The sequence below is a fragment of the Cornus florida genome, unplaced genomic scaffold, assembly GCF_030987335.1.
Source record: "Cornus florida cultivar Cherokee Brave unplaced genomic scaffold, ASM3098733v1 CherokeeBrave_3.0.0_Hap2_Chr07, whole genome shotgun sequence".
Lineage (NCBI taxonomy): Eukaryota > Viridiplantae > Streptophyta > Magnoliopsida > Cornales > Cornaceae > Cornus > Cornus florida.
Genome location: NW_026775577.1, coordinates 1,251,369 through 1,277,328, shown reverse-complemented (window position 1 = coordinate 1,277,328; position 25,960 = coordinate 1,251,369). Strand labels below are relative to the sequence as shown.

The 25,960-nt window shown below is 37.7% G+C and overlaps 4 protein-coding genes across 5 annotated transcripts; 1 reads left to right on the top strand and 3 right to left on the bottom strand.

The window, feature by feature from the left end:
• Positions 1-2,813: 2,813 nt before the first annotated feature.
• LOC132267397 (putative calcium-binding protein CML23) lies at positions 2,814-3,769 on the top strand. Its single transcript, XM_059768561.1, has one exon. The coding sequence runs from the start codon at positions 3,143-3,145 to the stop codon at positions 3,572-3,574; it is 432 nt and encodes a 143-aa protein (XP_059624544.1). The 5' UTR covers positions 2,814-3,142; the 3' UTR covers positions 3,575-3,769.
• Positions 3,770-4,170: 401 nt separating this feature from the next.
• Positions 4,171-12,582, bottom strand: LOC132315666 (uncharacterized). Of its 2 annotated transcripts, XM_059814007.1 has the most exons (3): positions 12,239-12,573; positions 9,247-10,643; positions 4,171-4,516 (listed from the first exon to the last, which is right to left on the bottom strand). In XM_059814007.1, exon 2 carries the CDS (start codon positions 10,637-10,639, stop codon positions 9,503-9,505), a length of 1,137 nt encoding a protein of 378 aa, XP_059669990.1. In that variant the 5' UTR covers positions 10,640-10,643; positions 12,239-12,573; the 3' UTR covers positions 4,171-4,516; positions 9,247-9,502. The 2 variants fall into 2 exon arrangements, 1 of the variants encoding a protein (XP_059669990.1); XR_009483758.1 differs by lacking the exons at positions 4,171-4,516; positions 9,247-10,643 and adding an exon at positions 10,846-11,287 and having other exon boundaries at positions 12,239-12,582.
• Positions 12,583-14,112: 1,530 nt separating this feature from the next.
• LOC132267396 (protein LYK2) lies at positions 14,113-17,096 on the bottom strand. The gene has a single exon (XM_059768560.1). The coding sequence runs from the start codon at positions 16,898-16,900 to the stop codon at positions 14,861-14,863; it is 2,040 nt and encodes a 679-aa protein (XP_059624543.1). The 5' UTR covers positions 16,901-17,096; the 3' UTR covers positions 14,113-14,860.
• A 3,351-nt stretch (positions 17,097-20,447) lies between these two features.
• LOC132315665 (ribulose-phosphate 3-epimerase, cytoplasmic isoform) lies at positions 20,448-24,944 on the bottom strand. Its single transcript, XM_059814006.1, has 8 exons — positions 24,717-24,944; positions 23,215-23,219; positions 23,009-23,071; positions 22,795-22,901; positions 22,567-22,664; positions 22,225-22,317; positions 22,107-22,148; positions 20,448-20,812 (listed from the first exon to the last, which is right to left on the bottom strand). Exons 1-8 carry the CDS (start codon positions 24,828-24,830, stop codon positions 20,657-20,659), a joined length of 678 nt encoding a protein of 225 aa, XP_059669989.1. The 5' UTR covers positions 24,831-24,944; the 3' UTR covers positions 20,448-20,656.
• Positions 24,945-25,960: the final 1,016 nt, after the last annotated feature.

Sequence of the window (25,960 nt, the reverse complement as noted above, 5' to 3'; positions counted from 1 at the left end):
GAAGGCCTTCGAATTTACTTTGTGATCAACCATAATCAATACAAAATAAATACAAGTAGCAATGATGCAAATATTGAAAATATAACCCTCTAACTATTAATTACATAACTACCCAAAGTGTCGGTCTAAGGATCCCGAAGAATCCGCCGAACAAATCAAAGTAATTATTAATTAATAAAAGAGTCTATACTTTTCTCATACTTAAGAGTCAAATGCCATGACGGTGATAGGGAGTAATTGCATACGACGGCTCTCGCAATATATCTCAACCTAACGCGGATCCAGTTCAAGTCTTAATTAATTATGAGTCCATCCATAATTACCGACTATGAACAATTTATAATTACTATTTATATATCATGCATTGATTGTCATCACATACATATATATAAATATTCCTTGTAATTAACTGGACACTATCAATTTCATAGTGAATTGAAACATAATACATTGAATTCACCAATTATATAAATCATAAATATTTCAGATATGTCAGGAACATATGTCAATACAATCCAGATAGGAATTTGCTATGCCAGGGCATATAAATCCCAACAAAAAGATCATAATAGATTCGGTTCAGATGGTGCGAATTTGTTTAATTTTTTTTAGTGGATCAAGTTTCACCAAAAATTTGAATCAAACAGGTGTATTTTACCATATAAAGATTATATTTTCAACAATCTTCACCACCCACAAATTTGCTAGCCAATTTATTCTTTTGTTACCTAATGTTCGCCAAATTTCTTCTATAGGTATACCATTGAGGCATCCGGTTTTTATTATTCAAGTGTGTCCTCCCCTTTCTTATTTTATTTATCATTCATTTGTTAAGTTCATTTTCTTCTATTTCGAAAAAAACAAAATACTAACTTTTTAATTTGGAGTAAACTAATTTTATAAAAAAAAAGGAAATTACTACGTATAAACTTTTCATTATTGGAGTGAGTGCATACTTTAGATATTTTTGAGAGATTTTTATTTTTATTTCAAAATAAAGTTACATTCTCACTTTTATATTTTGAGAGATAAAGAAATACCACTAAATAACATTCATTGTTGGTATTCATTTAAAAAATTATAATTTTGTGTGAGTTGAGAGAATTTTTTAAACTAGCATTTTTCAGCAGATAAGCCCAACTTGTTTATCAACTAACTTCTTAATGTGATATTCTTATTAATTTTATTTGTAAACCTCCTCGAATTTGACTACGTGCGTTCTTTGAAAGAGGTGAGACCTTTAACTAAAGAGGAAATGTCTCAAATTAACAAAAACTTTTGTATGACTAAAACGTTTTAGTTTTAAAAAGGAGGTGAGTTCCATGATAATTAATAATTGAATGAAATTTAAGAATCAAATTACATTATATTTGAAACTATATAGTATATATATCAATGGTATTATGTATTATTTATGCCTTATCACGTGAAAAATGTTCCGTAGGTACTAGACTAGTAATTAAATATTGAATGCTAGCTGCAATAATTCATAAATAATATATGTATATATAATATATACCACCATGGACGGTGCAGTACAACTCGTGAACCATGATGGATGGTTCTTAATTAATTGGGACCAGCATTGACTTATATTTATCTTTACTACAAGAAGTCACTCGAACTACCTCCATATTGGTCCAAGCCGGTGTCTTATACCTACTTTTGATTTTTAATTAGTGGTTATAGCGGTTTCGACGGTTAACCATATATGTCATTTATCGTATATATTATTATTCATCTAGAACATTCGAATTTCTCTGTTCATTTACACGGATCCTTTCTTGCAGAGGAAATTATGTGTAGCCGTTTTATCTTTCTTTCCTCTTGTGGAGGGAATTCCCACAATTTCACGAAGAAATGTTATACTATAAAATTTCGTTGTAGAGTAATTGTTTTATAAATAATAATAAATTGTTGTGTGATGTTTTTGGTATGAATTTGGTGACGAGTCGGGTTACAACTTGATGTTTTGTTGGACGTAAAAAAAAAAATAAAAAAAAAAAAAATTTATCTGTTTTTATTGTAGGTCATATCTTAATTAGCACTCTCTTATAATTCGATATATAAAGGAATTTAGGATTTAGAGTGGGTAAAGATTGAGATACTGAAGATCGTTAAAAAGAAAATGTATGAGGGGTTCAAAACTTATTTTTCGTATGATGAAAATTTTCACTGAATCTTAGTAGATGTATGCTTTGTCAAATCACCCTAAATCTTTGTATTCTTTTTGTATGCCTGGATTAATTTTTGACGTATTTTCTTAATTTATATTACTTGAGTTTGCAGCAATTTTTTGTAACACATTGCATAAATAACGTAAAAAAAAAAATAAAATAAAATAAAATAAACACAAAATAAATATTGAATGAAAACAGGTCACGAGAGAAATCGAGTTTTATATACATAAATTAGGATCACCTCTTATCATACAAGATGCTGAAACAACACAATAGTTATATGATGGATTTGAAGATGTTGCGTAATGAATGTGTAATTTTTGCGTAAATAATTTAAAATGGGAGAGGATGGGACACGCATACAAATTGGAGAGGATGGGACACGTGTAAGAATAATATTTGAGTCACTTCCTGGATGATTCATTTTCTTAAATTATTTGACGACTACACTTACGTTACGCATATTTCAATGTCAATGGTCAAACCACCTTTTCATATAGGGAAACAAATGAAGCTTCTTTTGTCCGACATAGCCTTTGCACAATTTTGCTTCCTCAACGATCTAACGCGGCTTCATCATATGTGTATGCATATATATATAACTCTCCAACGCAATAAAACTCAATCGCTGCATCTCTCAATTGCAACTCAAACCTGATCAATTTATATATCTCTCTGCAGGATTTTCATCAACTCTTTTAGTTCACACATATATATAAGCTCATTAACAAGACATTCTTGTATATATTCTTGGTATATACAGACGTAATTCACTTAGAATTCTCATCTCTCTCTTTCTATCTTGATATATATATATATATCTGTAGGATTTTCATCAACTCTTTTATTTCACACAGCTCATTGACAAGCTAGGCCTTCTTGTATATCATCTTGGTGTATATAGAATATATCTTCTTCTTTTTTTCTTTTTTCTTTCTCTCTCGATATTGCTGCCAACAGCTATGGAAGCTATGAACAAACAGGAGCAATACGAGGGTGTTTTTAATCACTTTGACGAGAATGGAGACGGGAAGATATCGCCGACGGAGCTGCAGCTTTGTATTGGGTCAATAGGAGGGGAGTTATCGTTGCCGGAGGTGGAGGAGGCAGTGGCGTTGGTGGACTCGGACGGCGACGGATTGCTGGGGTTGGAGGACTTTGTGAGGTTGATGGAAGGAGTGGAAGAGGAAGAGAAGATGAAGGATTTGAGAGAGGCGTTTAGGATGTATGAGATGGAGGGGAGTGGGTGTATTACGGCGAAAAGCTTGAAGAGGATGCTTAGTAGACTAGGTCAGTCCAAGTCGGTTGATGAATGTAAAGTGATGATAGCTCAATTTGATCTCAATGGTGATGGGGTACTCAATTTTGATGAGTTCAAGTTCATGATGATATGATCATGCAGTTCATCACGCTATTGTTTGTGTTCATGTGTTTGATCATTCATTGATTGTATTCTTTATTTATTTATATATGATGGAGATGGATAGTGTATAGTTCCAGATTATTATTTTTATTTATATATATATATATAGAATTTCACAGCCATTTATGTATTTGCAGTTTGCAGTATATATATCATTTAATTTCATTTTTTAATTTGGGTTTTTAACATGCTATGTTTTGAAACTTAGTTGTATGAACAGCAGTCCATGACCATATGCTTAATAAGAAATAAAGAAAAGGATATATATATATATATATATATATATATATATATATATATGCAAGTGTATCTAAACACTTGTTGGAAATAAGGCCAATAACAACTGTCTTCATTGTTTGGTGGGAGGGAAGAGTCTGAGGAATAGAAAAGATGGAGGGATGTGCCATCCCTTCTCACTCACCGTTTTACTTCCATCCAAAGTGGGAGAATTGTTAGAGCAAAAAAACAAGAAAATTTGCTATAGATAAGTTGGAAAACAAGTTCTTACTTTCATTTTAGTGTTCTCATTTATCTATTTTTAAAACAATAATAATGTAACGACCCTAGCTGATGCCAAGAATTTTACAAAAAATTCGGCATAACCTCCCCTAAAAATAGGCCTACCATACCCTGTTTAAATTCATTTTTAACCTATCATGGCTCAAATTCCGAATTCACGGCAACAGTATATGATCATACACAATCAAATAACACCGATAATTACTTTAACTAAAATTATCCTTCCCATTCATCAACAAGGTTACATGACAAAGTTTTGCAAAATATACATATATACCTTTATACTTTTAGTGCTTTGCAAAAATAATGGGAAATATACAAAAGACACAAAAGTAAGCTTCTAGTATCGCTCAAGCTTGAGGTGGGTTGTCGTCCACCGATTCTTTTCCAAGACCTGAAAAAAATGTATAAATAGTAGGGTGAGCTATATGCTCAGTAGGTGACACTTAAGACACAAATCTTGTGTCCTTATGAATTCAAGCAAAGCATAGGCCAATGGGAGATAGGGATCATACAACGTAGGGGATCAAATACAACATACAAGTCAATTCCAAGTATAAACGATGCAATGCAATGAAATGACATGCAATGCATGACACTCCCCATTTTCATTCTCAAAATCATCACTTTCAAACGTTAATACAGCCCGCCCTTTGGTAACCCCGCCGCGACACGAAAGGAGGATTGGCTAGTGTCCCTGACCCTTGGTAACCCCGCGGCATCATTATGGGCCCCAGCTAGCTCAACCACGCTAGGGCGACTCCCTAGTCCCCTCTAGGCTATATTAACCTCCGGCCCGTTGGTAATCCCGCAGCGACCGGGTTTCGCATAAAACCATTTTATCAAAAACACTTCTCTGAAATTCCCCATATTTATTTCAAGAACAATTTCTCCCATTTCATGCAAACCCAATGGTATGTGCATGTATATATGTTCCATATATTCAATGTCATGGCATTTAAAATTTTCCATCATAAAATTAAACATTCAACATGTTCAACATCTCCCAAGTAATTATTAACACATTAAAATACAACAAAATACATTTAAGCATGTGCATGTATATATATATATGAGCTCAACATCATTAATTGGGAAATTTGGCGCAATTTAAATAAGCATACTCTCATACATCAATTTCAGCATGCTAGCACATAGTAAACATAGGAAATCAACAACTAAATATAATTTGCACATGAACCAACCATATTCAAGATCGTGAAAACCCTCTAGACATCATTAATACCATCATAGATATAATTAACTCTAAATTAAGCATATTTAATCCAACATAGAGGTAAAATTCACAATAGAACAAGACTAGAGTGGATTAAGATGCCCCTACCTCAAAATAGGCAAAACCCTAGAAATGGGTTTAAATTTTTTAGCTCCAAGGAAGGTAGCAAAATTGGAATTGCTGGTACTAGAACGTAGAGCTCGTCACACTCGTCGTTTTGCCTTTAACGGCACCTAAATCCGGCAAGTAATGAAGATGGAATCAAAGCTTGAAGATTGGAACCAAAAAAGAAAAAAAAAAAAAAAAAGGAGGAGTTTTGGACGAGAGAGATAACCTTACGGGAATGAGAAAAAAAAAAAATGAAAGCAAAGATGGTCTCATGACCATTTAAATGCTTGTGGGTCCCACTCATTAACTTTTCTTTTCTCTTTTTCTTTTTCATTTAAATTACACCACACACACTAATAGATACAGACATCACATTCTTTCCAACTTTAACAGATTTCGTCCTCGAAATCAAGACATACCTGAGGAAGAAAACAACGCTGGATACTTGGAGCAAACCTCCTGTTCAAGCTCCCAAGTAGCCTCCTCGACTCCGTGGTGTCTCTAAAGGACTTTCACCATTGGTATCGTCTTGTTCCTCAACACCTTCTGTTGTGTGTCAAGAATCTGAACTGGTCCTTCCTCGTAGGAAACATCCTCATCAATGTCCATATTAACCCAACTCAAAATGTGAGATGGATCTGGCTCGTACTTCCGTAACATCGATACATGGAAAACATTGTGGACCCTATCCAACTGTGGTGGCAAAGCAAGCCTGTAGGCAACCTCTCTTACTCGGTCCAAAATCTCAAACGGTCCAATAAATCGTGGCGACAACTTGCCACTTTTTCCGAATCTCATCAATCCCTTCCATGGAGAAACCAGTAGAAAAACGTGGTCTCCCACCTCAAAGGATAACGGTCGTCTCCGCTTATCCGCATAGCTCTTCTGTCGGCTCTGAGCTGTAAGTAACCTCTGTCTTATCAACTTAATCTTCTCAGTAGTCTCGAGTACAATGTTAGGTCCTAAGGCGGCTGTCTCACCTACCTCAGTCCAACAAACAGGAGACCTACAAGGTCTACCATACAACGCCTCAAATGGAGCCATCTGGATGCTCGCCTGACTGTTGTAGTAGGCAAACTCAATAAGTGGAAGGTGATCCTCCCAACTACCTCCCAAATCAAGTACACATGCCCGAAGCATATCCTCCAAAATCTGGATAGTACGCTCCGACTGACTGTCCGTCTGTGGATGGAATGCCGTACTAAGATGCAACGCTAAACCAAACGCTACTTGAAGTCCTTCCCAGAACTTCGAAGTGAACTTAGCATCCCTATCTGACACAATGGTTACAGGAACTCCATGCAACCTTACAATCTCCTTCACATAAAGAACACCAAGCTTCTCTGCATCATCTGTTGCCTTAATAGGCAAAAAGTGAGCCGTCTTGGTCAATCTGTCAATGATGACCCATACGGCCTCATTGCCCCTCCGTGACCTTGGAAAACCTGTCACAAAATCTATAGCAATATGCTCCCATTTCCATTGCGCTACAGGTAATGGTTGCAACAAACCAGCTGGCCTCTGATGCTCGGCCTTCACCTGCTGACAGGTAAGGTATCTAGCCACAAACTGTGCAACATCATTCTTCATCCCGCTCCACCAATACTGACGTCTCAAATTGTGATACATTTTAGTACCACCTGGATGAACTACAAAACGGGAAGTGTGAAACTCCTGTAGGACATCCTCACGACAAACTGTGGGAACCACCAACAAACCCCTGAACAGTAGACCCCCATCTGCATGCAAGGCCCAATCTTTCACTGTCTCACCACTAGAGATCAAAGCGTGGATGGCATCTAAGTCCGGGTCCTGTCTCTGTGACTCAATCACTCGTACAACAAGAGTAGGCTGAGCCACAAGACTAAATAAGAATGCCGACTCACTGTAACCATCATCATCAAAACACTGTAATCCCATCTCTGCCAGATCTTTAAGCATCTTCCACTTCCGAATAGCTAAACTGGCCAAAGTTCCACGAGATTTTCGGCTTAAGGCATCAGCTACAACATTTGCCTTGCCCGGATGATACTGCAAATCAAAGTTCTAATCTTCCACGTACTCAACCCATCGTCTCTGTCTGTTGTTCAAGTCCTTTTGGGAAAAAAGGTACTTGAGACTTTTATGATCCGAGTATACCTCGAATCTCTCACCATACAAATAATGTCTCCAACACTTCAAGGCAAACACAACTGCCGCTAACTCCAGATCATGAGTAGGGTAGTTAAGCTCGTGAGTCTTCAACTGTCGAGACCCATAAGCCACTACTCTACCATCCTGCATCAACACACATCCCAACCCGTCACGTGAAGCATCACAATAGATCACATAACCCAAGCCTCGCTCAGGTATCACCAACACTGGAGCTGTAGTCAATCTCGTCTTCAACTCCTGAAAAGATGAATCACAGGCCTCATTCCAGACAAACTTGACCCCTTTCCGGGTCAAACGGGTCATAGGAGCTGCCAAACGGGAGAAATCCTTCACAAATCTCTGATAGTAACCCACTAAACCAAGAAAACTGCGGATCTCAAACACATTCTTGGGTCGCTCCCAAGTCAAAACTGCTTCAACCTTTAATGGATCAACTGATACTCCACCTTCTGAAACAACATGCCCCAAAAACTTCACCTCCTATAGCCAAAACTCACATTTCTCGTATTTGGCATACAATCGGTGTTCCCGCAAAATCTGTAAAACAATACTCAAATGGACCTCGTGATCTTCCCGAGTCCGTGAGTACACAAGAATGTCATCCACGAAAACTACCACAAACTGGTCCAAGTAATCGTGAAAGACGCGGTTCATCAAGTCCATGAATGCCGCTGGCGCATTAGTCAAGCCAAAAGGCATAACAAGGAACTCATAGTGTCCATACCGTGTACGGAATGCTGTCTTCGGGATATCCTCATCCCTAACCCGCAACTGATAATAGCCAGACCTCAAGTCAATCTTCGAGAAACAACTGGCTCCCCTCAACTGATCAAATAAATCATCTTTCCTTGGCAAAGGATACTTGTTCTTGATGGTGGCATGATTCAACTTCCGATAATCAATGCACAACCTCAACGAACCATCTTTCTTCTTAGCAAACAAGACCGGTGCGCCCCACGGTGACACACTCGATCGGATGAAACCTTTCATCCTCAAATCATCAAGCTACCTCTTCAATTCTTCCAGTTCAACTGGTGCCATAAAAATCGGCGCGGTACCTGGCATTAACTCAATGGAAAACTCCACTTCTCGGTGTAGAGGCAACTCTGTCAAATCTTCTGGAAAAACATCCAAGAAGTCACAAACAATCGCCGGATAAACTTCTCCTACGACATCATCTTCTTCGGCTAGAAGACTAGCTAAAAAATAATCACCATAACTTCGTCCACGAACTCCATAAAACGATGAAATGTGGGAATCACTCCGATCTCCCACGAAAAAGAAACAGTCTCCCTCGGGAGTGCAAACTGTAACCCTTCCTCTGTAACAGTCGATCGTGGCATGAAATGAAGCCAACCAATCCATCCCGAGAATGACATCAAAGCTAGTCATCTCCAGGAGGATAAGGTCAAACACGAAAGTCCGCCCGACTATCACAATGGGACACTCCCGCACAATTCGGCTCAAAGATACTGAAACCTCAACTGGCGTATCAACACTCAACGCGCGTTCCAAGAAACTAACTTCCAACCCCGATGCAAGTGCAAATGATGATGAAATGAAAGAATGAGATGCACCAGAGTCAAATAAAACACGGGCCCAACAACCAAACACTGGAAATATACCTCGAAGGACTGACGGTCCAGAAGATGCATCAGTCTGTGCCAGTGCAAAAACATGTCCCTGTGGTACCTGTGCCTGAGGACTGCCAACCTGAACACCTGACTGCTGCACTGACATAGTAGGAGTATCCCTCCTAACTGATCGTGAACCCTGTGAAGACATAGTAGACTATGGTGGTGGTGGTCTGAAACCTGACTGAACTGTAGCCGATTGTGACGGCCTCTGCTGTGACCCTCTGCCACTAATGGTGCCTGCTCTCTAACTCGGACAATCACGAATCAAGTGACCCTGCTGGCCACACCCATAACAAGCCTTCGGAGCTGACGAAACTGAAGACGATCTCATCGGACAACTGGACTTGGAATGTCTGGGCTGCTGACACTGATAACAAACAACTGCACTCCTGTCAGATCCAGCTGGCATAGGAGTGGTAGGAGCAGATCTTGTAGACTGTTGCCCCTGAAACTGAGATGGACTGCCCCTGTTCCTTTTCCAAGAAGATCCCTCTGAGGATGGCCCTGCACCCCTCTTTTGCTTCAATTGATCTCTTCTTGCATCCTTCTCTCTATTATCAGCCTCCAGCATCAAAGCCCTTTCCACTGCTTCAGAGTAAACCTTAATAAACTGTGCCGTGATCAACGGCCTCATTCGATCATTAAGACCTGAGACAAACTTCCGAGTCTTGTTAGCTTCATCTCTCACCACTTCTGGAGCAAAACGGGAGAGTGAGGTGAACTTGTTCTCATACTCCGCCACTGACATGTTCCCTTGAAAAAGATTATGAAACTGGTCTTGTAACTCCCATCTTTTGGAAAGCGGAACGTACTTTTCATAGAACAGTTCCTTGAACCTGTCCCAACTCATCTCGTCAATCTTATACTGGTTAGTGATCGACTTCCACCAAACCTTGGCATCCATAGTAAACTTGTAAGTTGCTAGGATGATCTTCAAGTGATCCTCTGTCACATCCATTGAGGTCAACTGAGTTTCGACTTGATCCATGTAGTTGTCGACTACCATTGGATCCGCACCGCCCTCAAACATAACCGGCATCAGCTGAGAAAACCCCTTAATGATCTTGAGACGCTTCTGAGCTGGAGTCTCCTCAACTCGAACTGTAGGTTGTGGTACCAACTGCGGCTGAGCAACAATCGTTGCCCTCACGACATTTTGCAACAAACGATTAAACTCCAGTGCCACAGAACCTTCACCCACTTCTACGGGTACGGGTGTTTCAACATTCTCTCTTCTTGGGGGAACAGCTCTTGGGGGAATCAAGTCCCTAAGAAGCATGTTCTCATCAACTGGCTCCGCCGAATTGGAGCTAAAGCTCTCACCAACATCACCCCTTGTTGCTCTAGGGCCAACTTCTCTAGGTTCCTCACGCCGTGACATCGTGCTATAAAACGAGAAAATGATTCAGAAACATGACACTAAGGTCCACTGTGGATGACTCAACAAGAATTAATACCGTACAACACTTAGCATGTAAGACTATGCAAGAAACATTTTAACGTAAACAAGTAAGCAAGTAAGCACATAGGCAGTTAAGCATGCTCATTTAAATAAGATACCACGTAGCAAGTAATCAAGTAAGCAACACAAACAACATTCCATGCGACTCTATGTAGGCCTCTACCCGTCGTCCTAAAGGTTTTCGAACCTTTGCTCTGATACCAAATTTGTAACGACCCTAGCTGATGCCAAGAATTTTACAAAAAATTCGGCATAACCTCCCCTAAAAATAGGCCTACCATACCCTGTTTAAATTCATTTTTAACCTATCATGGCTCAAATTCCGAATTCACGGCAACAGTATATGATCATACACAATCAAATAACACCGATAATTACTTTAACTAAAATTATCCTTCCCATTCATCAACAAGGTTACATGACAAAGTTTTGCAAAATATACATATATACCTTTATACTTTTAGTGCTTTGCAAAAATAATGGGAAATATACAAAAGACACAAAAGTAAGCTTCTAGTATCGCTCAAGCTTGAGGTGGGTTGTCGTCCACCGATTCTTTTCCAAGACCTGAAAAAAATGTATAAATAGTAGGGTGAGCTATATGCTCAGTAGGTGACACTTAAGACACAAATCTTGTGTCCTTGTGAATTCAAGCAAAGCATAGGCCAATGGGAGATAGGGATCATACAACGTAGGGGATCAAATACAACATACAAGTCAATTCCAAGTATAAACGATGCAATGCAATGAAATGACATGCAATGCATGACACTCCCCATTTTCATTCTCAAAATCATCACTTTCAAACGTTAATACAGCCCGCCCTTTGGTAACCTCGCCGCGACACGAAAGGAGGATTGGCTAGTGTCCCTGACCCTTGGTAACCCCGCGGCGTCATTATGGGCCCCAACTAGCTCAACCACGCTAGGGCGACTCCCTAGTCCCCTCTAGGCTATATTAACCTCCGGCCCGTTGGTAATCCCGCAGCGACCGGGTTTCGCATAAAACCATTTTATCAAAAACACTTCTCTGAAATTCCCCATATTTTTTTCAAGAACAATTTCTCCCATTTCATGCAAACCCAATGGTATGTGCATGTATAAATGTTCCATACATTCAATGTCATGGCATTTAAAATTTTCCATCATAAAATTAAACATTCAACATGTTTAACATCTCCCAAATAATTATTAACACATTAAGATACAATAAAATACATTTAAGCATGTGCATGTATATATATATATGAGCTCAACATCATGAATTGGGAAATTTGGCGCAATTTAAATAAGCATACTCTCATACATCAATTTCAGCATGCTAGCACATAGTAAACATAGGAAATCAACAACTAAATATAATTTGCACATGAACCAACCATATTCAAGATCGTGAAAACCCTCTAGACATCATTAATACCATCATAGATATAATTAACTCTAAATTAAGCATATTTAATCCAACATGGAGGTAAAATTCACAATAGAACAAGACTAGAGTGGATTAAGATGCCCCTACCTCAAAATAGGCAAAACCCTAGAAATGGGTTTAAATTTTTTAGCTCCAAGGAAGGTAGCAAAATTGGAATTGCTGGTACTAGAACGTAGAGCTCGTCACACTCGTCGTTTTGCCTCAAACGGCACCTAAATCCGGCAAGTAATGAAGATGGAATCAAAGCTTGAAGATTGGAACCAAAAAAGAAAAAAAAAAAAAAAGGAGGAGTTTTGGACGAGAGAGATAACCTTACGGGAATGAGAAAAAAAAAAAATGAAAGCAAAGATGGTCTCATGACCATTTAAATGCTTGTGGGTCCCACTCATTAACTTTTCTTTTCTTTTTTCTTTTTCATTTAAATTACACCACACACACTAATAGATACAAACATCACAAATAACATCTATTTTTAAAAAAAAAATATATATATATATATATATATAAACATCCCTATAGGTACAACATTCATTTCTCTCCTTTGCAGGTAGACTACAGCTTATCAAATCCACTCTCCACAGTACACAAATCTATTGGAGCTTCATTCTCCCAATGTCCATCATCAATGAGCTCGCATGTATATTTAGAGCATTCCTATGGTCAAGTCCAGAGCTAAAGAAGCATGGGGCAAAGGTCACTTGGCCCTACAATATTTGTCTACCTTTAAGGGCTGGTGGCCTTGGAATTCCTTCTCTACATTCTTGGAACAGAACAGCTATATTGAAACACCTGTGGAATATTATCCAAGCCAAAGCGGGTATGCTATGGATCACATGGGTTAATACATATCTACTGAAGGACAGGAGCATTTGGGAGGTGACTATTCCTAGCCAATGCTCATAGACTTGGAGGAAGCTTCTGCAGCTCCGACCTGCCATGAGACCTCTTGTCAAATTCGAAATTGGTAATGAAATCAAAACCAATTTCTGGTATGGCAGCTGGTCTAACCCTGGCCACTTACATCTCAAAATCCCTAACCACCAAACCATACCATCCACCTTTGACTGGAAGACCTTTGTTAGTGCTTTTATCACAGGCACATCTTGGTCCTTCCCTAGCTCCATTACCAATCTTATACTACTATTAATTATTCTATGAAATTAACCTTTACTTCCCGAAAAATTAAAAAAAATTCATTCATTCCTTCCTTCCTCACCTACATTGCTTCCACTTTTCCATCTCTCTTCTCAAACAAAACATAAAGTTTTAATTATCACTTAGCTTTTAAATTTACGAAGTCAAAAACACCGTTTGAAAGGTCAATAAAAAGGGACACTAAGCTAGCTTGAATAAAAATAAAAAATAAAAAATAACAAATTGAACTCATCGAATCATGCAACTACTTCATGTTCATTGTTCAAGGTCGGAACAGATGTTTAGCAAGAATTTGAACCCCATCCTGTGAAGAGGATCACGTGCCATGCATATTGTTAGTACAACAAATGCATGAAAAAATTGTACTCCGTAATTGTTACATAAACAATGCAATGGTGCAAAATTGCCACATGATAAAATAAAACAGAAGAGTATTTGGATTCTATTTGAATAAACACATATTACAATTGCAGACATTCGTGGGAGAAAATAGTGTATGAATCCATCATTTCACACTTTTTATCTCTTAAACAGTACCACAATATTGTCAATTATAAACTTTTCATTGTATTGATTTGTACACGGCTAGGCCAGACCATTTCCACTGAGGCATTGATGAATGAAAAGTGATGATGCTCAACTTGATCTCAATGGTAATGGGTACTAAATTTTGATGAATTCAAGTTCATGATGATGACCATGACTTTTATTTCGAGGCTGTTTGTATTGTGTCTGTACATGTGAATCACCCATTGATTTTATTATAATTTCCGTGGAGATTGATCTTGTATACATCCAGACTTTTTTCCATAAAATTTCACATCCATTTCTGTATTTGCAACTTGTCTTATTTAGAATTCGAATTCTCAATATTTTCTTTAAAAAAAAAAAAAAAATCATACCAATGGCTAGTGGTGGTAGAAATAGTACTTCTAATTAAATACAGAATTCAATTTTTTTCTGTCACCAAGAATTGGACTAGTCTGAAATTTTGAACTAAAATAAATAAAGGACGGACATTTTGGAAAGCATGGATGACTGAGCTTTGACTGAAATATTCAGAACCAACACATGCTTGAATGACGCACTACATGATAACATTTTCGGCAAAAATGGTACCATTTATATACCAACACAAAGCATATCACAACAAACCCGGCACCATAAATTCCAAAAAAAACAAACCCAGTACCATGAGATTTATTAACATACAAGGAAAGAGCGAATACAAAGTAGAAACCTGCTATTTCTGGGGGTCTAGTATTTGGTTTCTTAATTACACACACACATATATATATACATAGGATTCCACTATTTCATATCAAGATGCCAAAAGCCTAAGGCTTCATCTTTCTAAACAGTACAATGGGTGGTTGATTCACGAACCAGAATCCTCTCCTGTGCCATTTCATCCCGTGTTGTGTTTCGTGCCTTCACATCACTTATACAACAGATTACATCATTTATGCAATAACTACATTACATCGTTATTTCATGGTGTTGCACTTTGTAGGCACAGGATCTCCTGCTGTGGAGAGAATCCAGATTCTTGGTTCACATACTATTTGCAGCAGCCTTGACTAGAGGCTTGCAAGAGCTTTCACAGATTGAGAATTGCTCTGCCTCTGGCAATTCTTCGACCAATCTTGACAACTTCTCGACAATTTCTCTGGCACTTGGTCTCGAGGATGGATCATCCTCTACGCAGGCTCTTGCAAGGTTGGCTAATGTGACAGCTGCATCGAATGAATAGTTGTCGCCCAATGCATTGTCCATCCATTGCCTCAGCTCCTCCGCGTTTTCTGATTGAAGTATGAGCTTGATTTCCTCGGACAGCCTAACACACCCTTCTCCTTTCTCACTGCTGCTGGTAATGGGAGTTTGCCCCGATAGAACCTCTAGCAAAACCACACCATAAGCAAAGATATCGATGCTCGGGGCAATCATGTTCTGGTGAAGATATTCGGGCGCTAAGTACCCTCTACTCCATGAGGCATGATGATGACTTGAGTAGGATTGTGATTCCTTGGTTTGTTTTTCAACTTCAACACATCTTGCCATGCCGAAATTCCCAATCTTTGCATTGAATTCTTCGTCTAAAAAGATGTTCCGGCTTTTTATGTTTCTGTGAACATAACATGGGCTCATAATCTGGTGCATGTACTGTAAGGCAGTAGCTACATCAAGACAGATCCTCAGCCTCTGATTCCATGTCAAGAAGCAATAGCAGGACGCGATGAATTGGCTTTTCATTGCCAATCCGCCGTGAAGCCAGTCCTTCAAGGAACCATTCTTGGCATACTCAAAAACCAAGAATGAATCGGGAGTGCCTTCATTTGAACATGTCCCTATCAGCCCAAGTATGTTTGGATGATGGTGAGTTGCATCATGAAAAAGCCCAAACTCGATCTTTGAGATAGTCTCTGTCTGTGTGCGCTTTATTGCCAAGTTCTTCCCATTGAGACGACCATGAAAGACACATTCCTCAATGAGATTAGTTGAACAGAAGTCCTCTGTTGCCTTCCTCAGATCCTCAAGGGAATACATCTCCACCAACATCTTATGTTGTGTGGCGTCGATGATTTGGCCATCAAGAGTGTCTTGGGATCCCTCAAACGAGACTTTCTTATCGCCTATGGTTCTGACGCTTAGATTAAGCTGCTGCAGCTCCACATCTGCCAATTTGCACGAACTCCGCACCTTCCTTTTCCATTTAATCACCAAAAAGGCTGCTGCAATTGCAACGACAGCTCCCACTGTGACCCCGGTCACTGCAATATAAATTCCAATCTTCCACATTTTCGACTTCTTCTTGTGTGGACTAATTATTGGGACACCAGTTGATGGAAATCCAAAACTGGGCTCACGGGGTTTGGCTAGCGAACTAAGGACAGGCTTACTGTTAACTGGAATCAGAAGTGTTGAAACCGGTAGTAAGCTTTGTGGATTGAAACTTGAACCTGATCTATTATTGGCAGAGATTATAGTTTCGGGAGTAGTATTGAACTGAAAGGCCAAGATAGGAAGTGTATCACCTTCAGTTATAGGATAAGACAGCAGAAATTTTGTACGTTGGCCGAGTTCAGATGGACCGGGACAGGCACATCTCAGTGGGATCAGTAACTGAAGCTTCTCTCCGAGGCCCCATGGCGAGACACTTGGATTCCTCTCTCGGATGGCTTTGCAAGTCGTTAAGCCCTCCAGAGACTCCGCAATACCATAAAAGCTTTCGCCTTTAACGGTAGTTTTCCTCAATTCTGCCTTGAAGTAACCACCATTGCATTGACAATCAATTGGGATCAACAAAGGCTGGTCTTTGGCAAGAAACTGTGTGTCAGCAGAGAAGCCGTTTGCTTCTGCAAGCACGGACCGGTTAATCCCCAAATAAACGCTCAAATTGAAAAGAGATGAGTAGTATGAATTCGTTCGAAGAATCACAAATGTCCCACATTGATTCTGAGGTCCATTTCCACTGCAACTATAGCCAGAAGCATCAGGGGAGGTATTTTCACAGCTCAGCAAGTTCTGTCCAAGTGTAGAGACAGTTACCAAAATGAAGAAAACCCAAGCTCTCAGTTGGAACTTAGTGGTCATAGTTGCTGTGCCTAGGAGTAGAGAGTAGTACTCAATTCCACATGGACAAACTAATAAAATAGAAGAGCTTTCTCACTTTTGAGTGGGTGAATATTTTGGATCTATACAAAATGGTGTATGAAAGAGAGCATTTCATAGACAGAATTCTTGGGGGTGACAAATGAATGTTTTTACTCTGATTTCCAGTTGTTTTGGCAACCCCTCTTACCTTGGGCTTCATTCCACTGCCAAAGGGGTTGTCATCTATCCCCAAGTATTCAACTCCAACCAGTGATCATGGTCTATTTTTTAACTACTTCAGAGGACTCCTTGGAACCTCAAACCTGCTTTTATACACATCAACATCCATTTGTACATGTGCTTGCAACAACAAACAAGCCTTTTTTTTTCCCAACTACTCGGGTCGGCTACATGAATATTATGTTATCATTCCGCTCTGATCTAAGGCTATAGACCACGCTAACTATGGTTTTCCTCTTTCTCCTAGTATATTACCCTCAATGTGGACTACGTCACTCTTCGATTCAATTGCAAGTGATCATGATATCTTTTGTAACTACTTGGGATCGGTTGCATCAATTCTATACTTTCATTATGCTCTATCTAAAGTCATAGTCGACGTTAATTTTGATCTTCCTCTTCCCCTATAGTATTATAATGTGGACTATGTCGCTCTTCTTAACTGATCCATTCCTATAACCTAGTCTGAAGACACTCAATTTGCGCAAACGAAAAAAAAAAAGAGATCAGGTCTGTACTCTCACGCAGTAATGGTAACACACAATCTACACAGTGTCTTAGTTCATTCATAGCCTCATAAATGAGGTCATGGACAGCATGAAAAGCATATGAAGGCATAAAGCTGCACAGAAGGAATATAAATAATGTTATTCGGATACAATCAAACGTTCATGCACAAATGCCTGTGTGTATTCTGTGCTTGGCAGCACAGAAAGTGATACAGATTTGGAAGGTAACGGAAGTGCACTTAAAAAAAGGAGGATGATATGATATCCATATCCGTTGACGAGACCTCCATGTAATGTAAAGCTGAGGCAATAAGATGAGGCTAGCTAGAAGATGGTTAGGTCAGATTGCCCATCAAATAGCCTATGTTGACTAGCTCCATTACCACAAAAAGTATAACCTACCATGCTGTGTCCTCACCCAACAGAAATGGTGTCACTCATCTAGTCAAAATGTCCCTTCTTTCAATCAAATGATTTAATTACATATTTACATTAGCGGAGAGTTAGGTCAGATGTACACAGCCTTATCTTCGCATAGAAAAACTGTAAATTTCGAAACCGAGACCTGCATATCACAATGAAACAATTTTACAATATCAGAATGAGCTATCAAGCTAAAATTCACATGTTAACCAGAGTTCGAGTAAAGGGACTCATGGATCTGGAAAAAAACTCATACACCATTGTCAAGATTTTTATAATGGTTGAAGTTTGAGTCATTAACCGTGAAAACATGGATTCAAATATGAGAATACTGTTCTCACATCACTTTCAACACAGAGGATAATGGTATTTCTTTCTCAGAAAGGGCACAAAAGGAAAAGCTCAAAATCCAGGTTCTCATACAAGGGTAACATCATACTTTCCAAAAGCTACATAACTATATAAATATATTAGTTAAGAAAATATGGGTATGAGTATTACTCCTAAACTAGAAACAAGTCAAGGAAAAAACTACCTAGGATTCTCTGCAGTGTATCATACGGTACAGTATTACAGGAAATGATAGTGTGCTTCATACATGTTAGAGATCATAATCGTCTGCTGCAATACAACACCATGATGTTGTGATCCGCTCACAAGGATTAGATATGTAAATTTACTTGCAATTTGCATTCATTTAACTTTTCATTTTAGCACAAATACCGAATAGATCAATCATGTTTTTTTATAATACCATCTTTATGTAGGAGCTTAAGGTCGGTGTTGAATTCATTGAATTTGAAGAAAGAAAAATTCATTGTCATGATAATTGTATCATGCTATATTTTTCACCTCTGTTTGGATGGTGGGATAAAAGCACTTTTTGAAAAGGATGGACTACCCAAGGATCGAAGTACCAATGGACAAATATCCAGCAGTGGAGGGTGTGAAGATGCACGTGATAACACGTGCTTGACACTGTACTCAATTGTGTGCATCTATATTTTACTACTGTATGTTATATACAGATATACATGTATGAAGTACAAACTTAGAATCACGGGACAAACCTTTTTTCTTTGACAAGAAAGGTTTCTTTTGTCGAGGATCTGCCTGTCTCTCTCGGGTGGTTCATGGAAAAGAACAATTACAAGCTCTGAAAAATATGGATATAAAAGATTATTCTACATCAACTAACTAAACACAGATCAATCCCATTTCTAGTACCCATCACAGAGATCTTTCTAAGTAATAAAATGCCCTACATGTGCCAAACAACATATATTGCTGATCTATATGTGCTAGTGACATCTGCTACATATGTTCAGTCACACACACACACACACACACACAAATATACCATCTGTTCACATTCACACACACACACACAAATATGGTATACTAAACATCCATATTGCTGCATCAAAATTGCTGATACAGGATGTAACTTTGAACCACAATGCGCCACGCATTACGCATCAGAAGATTAAATAAATTCATTGTGAACAAGTAAAAAACTGACAAGGTTGTGTGGGATGACAATTTGCTTAATGAATATTTTTGAACCAGACAACATTCGTCACCAATAAGATGTTTCAAGAAAATATTATTACCTACGTGCAGAGAATGTTCCTAATCACTAAGCATCTTATTGAGGAAGGTGGCAAAAGGGCACAATGTTGCAACTCGAGGGATTTGGGAAAGATTAGGGGTCGACACGGGGCTTTGTTCGAGCTTCTCAGAAACCAAACTAACCTTGCCACTGATTCAGTTTGCTCGACCATAATTCAGGTCAGGCATTACCACCAATACATATTTAGTCCTACGAGTCACGTTATCCAGAAAAGCAATACATGTATGACGAAACAAGCCAAGATGAATAAGAGAAATTCAAGTTTTATCAGGTCAAACAAGTCCTCAATCCAAGTCATAAATCTTGGCAATGGTTGGGATTCTTTAATCCAGTAAAATAATTAGTCAAAGATTCCCCTGATAGTTTGCCCAATTGTCGGTTTGAGCTCTGCAAGAAATGGGTGCTGCAGTAGGTTAAAACAAAACCAGTGCACCTAAATCCAATAGCTACAAGGGGTTGTTGAGCTGCAGCTTTCAGAATGGGTAATTCTTCCAAAGAGACACAAAAAATAAATAAATAATTACATCAAAGATTCCAATCTTCCCTTGTTTTTAATTCTCTTTTTCCTCCGGGAAATGAGAATATTGTATAACTAATCTGACCATGATAACCCAAGGCATTTGCAATATCCAAAGTGAAGCAATGGGTGCCAAAGCAAAATAAAACAAAAATTTTAGGATGCTGGAAAAGATAGCTTAAAATCCTAAGCAATGTAACTTATTAAGAAGCCACGTTCCAAACATTATGGTTCAATTTAGACCTTTGCTCATGTAAGCCAATTGGCATATGCTTGTCAAAGTACAGAGATAACATGGTAGAGCAACAACACCAATGACTCATACCATTTTGCTTTATTTTTATGATTTTAAAAACATCAAACAGATCGCTAATGTACATACAGTAAATGAAATTACAAGTCTTGATCATCAAGTTTCTTGCCTGTCTCTTTTATCATTTGAGTCGCTGGGCTTCCTCCACACTCTTTCTCATAAGGGATATAACTTGAGCGGGCTCAGGAGCTCCAAACACTGAACTCCCTGCAACAATGCAGTTTGCTCCTGCTGAAGCTGCCACGTCTATGGTTGAAGGCCCTAAACCACCATCCACCTGCATAACAAAGTCAAACATGATTCTTATGATTGACAGTTCATAAAAAAGAAAAACCAGGCTTGGTTCAGAAGTTGATTTCATTTTTGAGTTTATGGTTACTATTATTGTCATTATAGAGAAAGGTACCAAAATGGCCAGTTTTGGAAAATCAGGCAATGGGGTATTTTCCTCGGGTAGTTCAAATGTAAGCTATATCATTCGCATTGAATCAGAATAAATGTATGGATCCAATTACACAAATCATTCAACATATAGCATTGTTAAAGGTGCGCCTAGGCTCCAGGTTCATACGGGCACAACACTTGCAGCTGTTGTGTGCCCAAATGCGCCTTTGACAACATTTCGCCTTTAATATGGAATATGAATATGCTTTAATAGTAATTTAATTTTTCAATTGCACGCCTCGCCTTGCGCCTAGGCTCCAAAGGACCTCTAGCGCCTTGGGCCTTTGATAACACTGATATAGAATGCTGTTTAATTGACACTGTGACATTAGATAGATCAGATGGGTGAAACAAGACTTATATAGCCGATCCCAAATAATTGGGAACAAGCTTTCTCAAGTTGAGATGAGTATTCAACCAAAAAAAAAAAAAAAAAAAAAAAAAGAAAAGGAGGAAAAAATTGCGTACACTTCACTCAGTAAGCCAGTTCTGTCATAAGCACTTCCACGATATAATTCTAAATTCCCGTTATTTAGTCAACGATTTACATCTCTTTTACCATATAATAAATAAACAAACAAAAGGTTATTTCAAATATGACCTCATTTTATAAATTAAAATCCCAATCTTTTAAATGCATTTACCTCATATGGAAAAACTTCACTCCATGCATTAGACCAAACATAATAACAAGCATTCTTCAAACATGCATGCATAGAGATGAAGAGAATAAAAAGATAGGAAAATTTGATATCAAAAGCTTCCAGCATCCTTTTCTAAAATTTCCCAGATGATTACCAGCAATTTTCAGCTAACAAATCTTGCTACAAGTTTCCTCTATGGAAATATTTGAAAATAACTCATGGAGACCAAAGAAACATGCATACAAATATTGATTAAACTAATTATAAAATATAAAAAAATTGAAATGATTATTTTCAAAAGCTTCCAGGGTTTTGCTAGATTTCCCAACATATTTGTAACAATTTTCAGGTAATAAATCCTGAAGGAGGTTTCCCTCTCTGTCAAGAGAGTTCCAAACGTAGAGACCAGGTAAACAACAGAGTGCATACAACATGAATCACATGTATACAAAATTAAAGCATTAAGATACGATATAGACTTGCCTCTATATCAAGTGATGGGTACTTCTTCCTCAGTGCGCGTACCTGAATCCAAATTGACAGGTCAAGGGCATAACAACAAAATAATAACAATGTGAATGCAGAAGAAGAGTTCATGCACCTTATCCATTGTTTCTGGCATAAACTTTTGTCCACCAAATCCAGGTTCCACAGTCATAACAAGAACCATTTCCACAGGATTTTCACCTTCAACCTATGCAACAATTATTACTAATTGCAATGATTCTCTAGAGAAGCTTTTTTATTTTGGGTGAGTTAAAGAAGTATCCTATTCCAATAAATTGAATTAAAGGAGCATTTTACTTCTACTCAATAACACAATTTCCAATCAATCTCGACTTTGACAACTTATGGCATCATGATTTCACTTCATTCCAATCGAAAGTACAAGGCAGCAGAAGATTAAAGAACTTGAAAATTGAGAAAAGGAGAAATTTTTTACCAGTGGATACACTTCCTCAATGGGTGTTCCAGGCTTTAATGCCACACCAGGCCTCATGCCCTTTGACTTAATTTGTTGAACAAGTTCTTGCCAGTTATCTGTAAAAGGTACCATGTTACTCTTCCATCATTAAAAAAAAAAAAATTAAAAAAAAATAAAAACAGACTTAATACAATGCAACTGATGCTAAACAAAACAGTGAAAAACAATCTGGACATCATTGCCCACCTTTGGATACCTCAACGTGAAATGTAAAACCTGAAGCACCAGCTTTTCCAAACGCTTCCACATAATCAACCGGATTCGTGACCATAAGGTGACAGTCCAAATATGCCCTGGAAGAGAAGTAAATTGATACTTCTTCTTTACATTAAAAACATTATAATGGCAGTAACATTGATGTTTAAAATTTGGAACTTGAGGAATAATAAGAAGATATTACTTGGTGTGTTTTCTCAGACTCTGAATGACTGGAGCACCAATTGTAAGATTTGGGACAAAGTGCCTATAGAAATGAAATTGAATACAAATGCAAACAACCCACAATCCATGATTTAGAGCAACATATAGGTAAATAGCATAAATAAGTAACTGATATCCCATAACAACAGGGGCAAAGATAATATGGTAGATGAGTGTCCAACCTACCCATCCTGCATATAAACCAACATAAAAAAATCAATTAGTTTTTTAAATGACTAACATATAGCAGTAGCCATAAGAATTTAGTGTAGAATAATAGCCAGCAATGGAATAAATAATAACAAATGCAAATCTATCATATAAAATCTCAATTTGCAAATGAAAAAAGGCAGCTAAAGGAGGAACATAGTACTCTATTCATGTGGATCATTAAGACCCTAAACACTAGATACCATATAGAGTGGATACTGAGATAGATGAACCTGAATCCAACATTAGCCAAATGGGGTTCTTGTACGAATTTTGGGCAACTCTTTTTGGTGCTTGGGTTGGACTTGAGTTATAAGTGCTTCAGCCACACCTCAACTCGGTTGGGCTTGAATAGAGGTGCTAAGCAACCTGAACCAAATCTTAGTACACCCTATATCACTATTATCAATATAATTACCAAAATATTGATAGCTCGAGTCTAATATGACCCAAACTGAACTTAACACAAGCTTAATTTGACCAATAATATCATATAACCCAAACTAAACAAGATAAGCTCCACCTGGTGGTTGGGTTGCTGGGACTGAGAGTTTTATATCTTGGGTTGAGTTTAACTACTAATACCATCACTAGCATAGTTTAACTAAGCAAGCACACACTTGGGGATTTAAAATTTTCAGAAATTCCTCAAAACATCTTATACAATTAAATTGGTCAACCGCATTCATATGATATTAATGTTGTGTTTGGGAGCACCAAATCGGCGCCTTGGAACTGGTATTGGTATTGGAGGGAATTCAGCATACTATTTGAACTAAATTTCCTCCAATTCCAGATCCAATGTGTCAATTCGGTATTCCCAAACATAGCATAAGGCAATAATGATGATGATGATCATATACAACTAAATTATGAGCCATTACTTGGTTTCAGGATAACCATTTCGTGCAAACAATGCCGAAAATTGATCCCAACCAATCTAGCTCCCAGAACCCAAATTGATAGCTTTCTTTATGGAGGAGTTATTTAACGTCGGTTGCAACTTGACAGAAAGAAGTATAAATGAGTCTTTTAACTTGGTCAAAATCCTGATATAAACCAAGTATATTGTATTAATCCTTTAGAATCCTTGCCCCAAGAGCTTCCAATATACAGATCATGCAATATGCAGATTGGCAATGAATTTGGTCCGAGTCTGTAAATCTGCCAACGCAAGGCAATACCGTGAACCCACTCCACTCAGGTGGATTAGGGCACTCAGTGGATAGCAATTAATGATGATCATGTGACGTTAAAAATCAGAACTTTTTAGCATGAAAATATTATAGAAATTTAAATTTTTAATGAACACAATGTTAAAACTAGACATTCAATATATTCAATCCATGGAATCAAGACTTAAGCAACAAAGAGACAGCTCGCTACTCGCAAAATCAGAAATACAAAAGGACATAAGAACATATATGAATCTATTGTGTATATATAAATGGATAGACAAACACTAAGAAGAGGCATACCATGATGTCCATGTGGAGCCAATCGGCGCCGCACTGGAGCATACGACCGGCTTCTGAGGCCAAATTGGCGAAGTCAGACGACAGCATCGACGGTGCGATCTTCGCCGCCGCCATTTTCTTCTTCTTCTGGGTTTTCTGGTCTTCTCTTTGGTGAGCGAGCGATTTGATTCGCCTCAACGCCGCCGTTTGAATTATCGAAGAGAACGCGAAATCTGACCGGGTCGCGTATGAACTACTGATACTTGACCCGCCCAACGAGATCCGTGATGTCCGGTTTTTATTGTAGAAAAAAATATATTTTAATGATTAAATTTAAACATACGGAGTAATTGTTTTCCCCATAAGTAAAGAAAAAGAAAATTAAAATATCATTCCAACACGTGACCTTCCTTTACGAGATAAAAAATATATATATATATATATATATATCCCTACCCAACATCACATTTTGTGATTTTAATCCTTACCTAACCTTTTTGACAAACCAGAGTTTAGGTGAAAATGATAGTGTACTATTTTCTCTATAAAAAATAACAATCTAGTGCTGCTTTTAAACTCCTTTTTATGAGTTGTCCCATTTTCAGATATTCTATCATAGCTCTTTGCTTTTTGATACATTTTTTATTAAAAATATTATGTGATGGAGCAGATTTTATATATCCATGTATGTTTGTAATTAAAATTATTAAGCAAATATATATATTAAGAAAAATGATATTAGTAATCTAGGCTTCCTTTATTTTGATGTAAAATATTTAAAAATTATTTTTTTATTTTCTGATGTTAGATTGTCGTAAAATATTTATGAAAAAAATATATTAAAACTTAATAAAAATAACTCGACCTATATCTTTGTCAAACACTAAAAAATAAAAATAAAATATATATATTCATTCTACCTAATATATATATATATATATATATATATATATATATATTATGTTGAAACAAACAGAGTCCTAATTACACTTTCTTTTTCTTTTTTTCTTTTTTTTTGAAAGGTTAATATCATCAGTAATTGATAATCAATCTATATCCATCTCATTTACATGTGAATGTGGTAGAGATTAGATGGGAAAAAGAACCATTGACATTAGAATTGATGACCCATAAAACAAGACTGTGGGCTGCATTTTTCATCAGACCAGAATATTTCTCTAATTCCACAATGGAAGGAAATATAGCTCCATTTTTAGCCCAATCCAAGACTTTTGATTCCACCAACTCTGCCTCATATAAAGCTT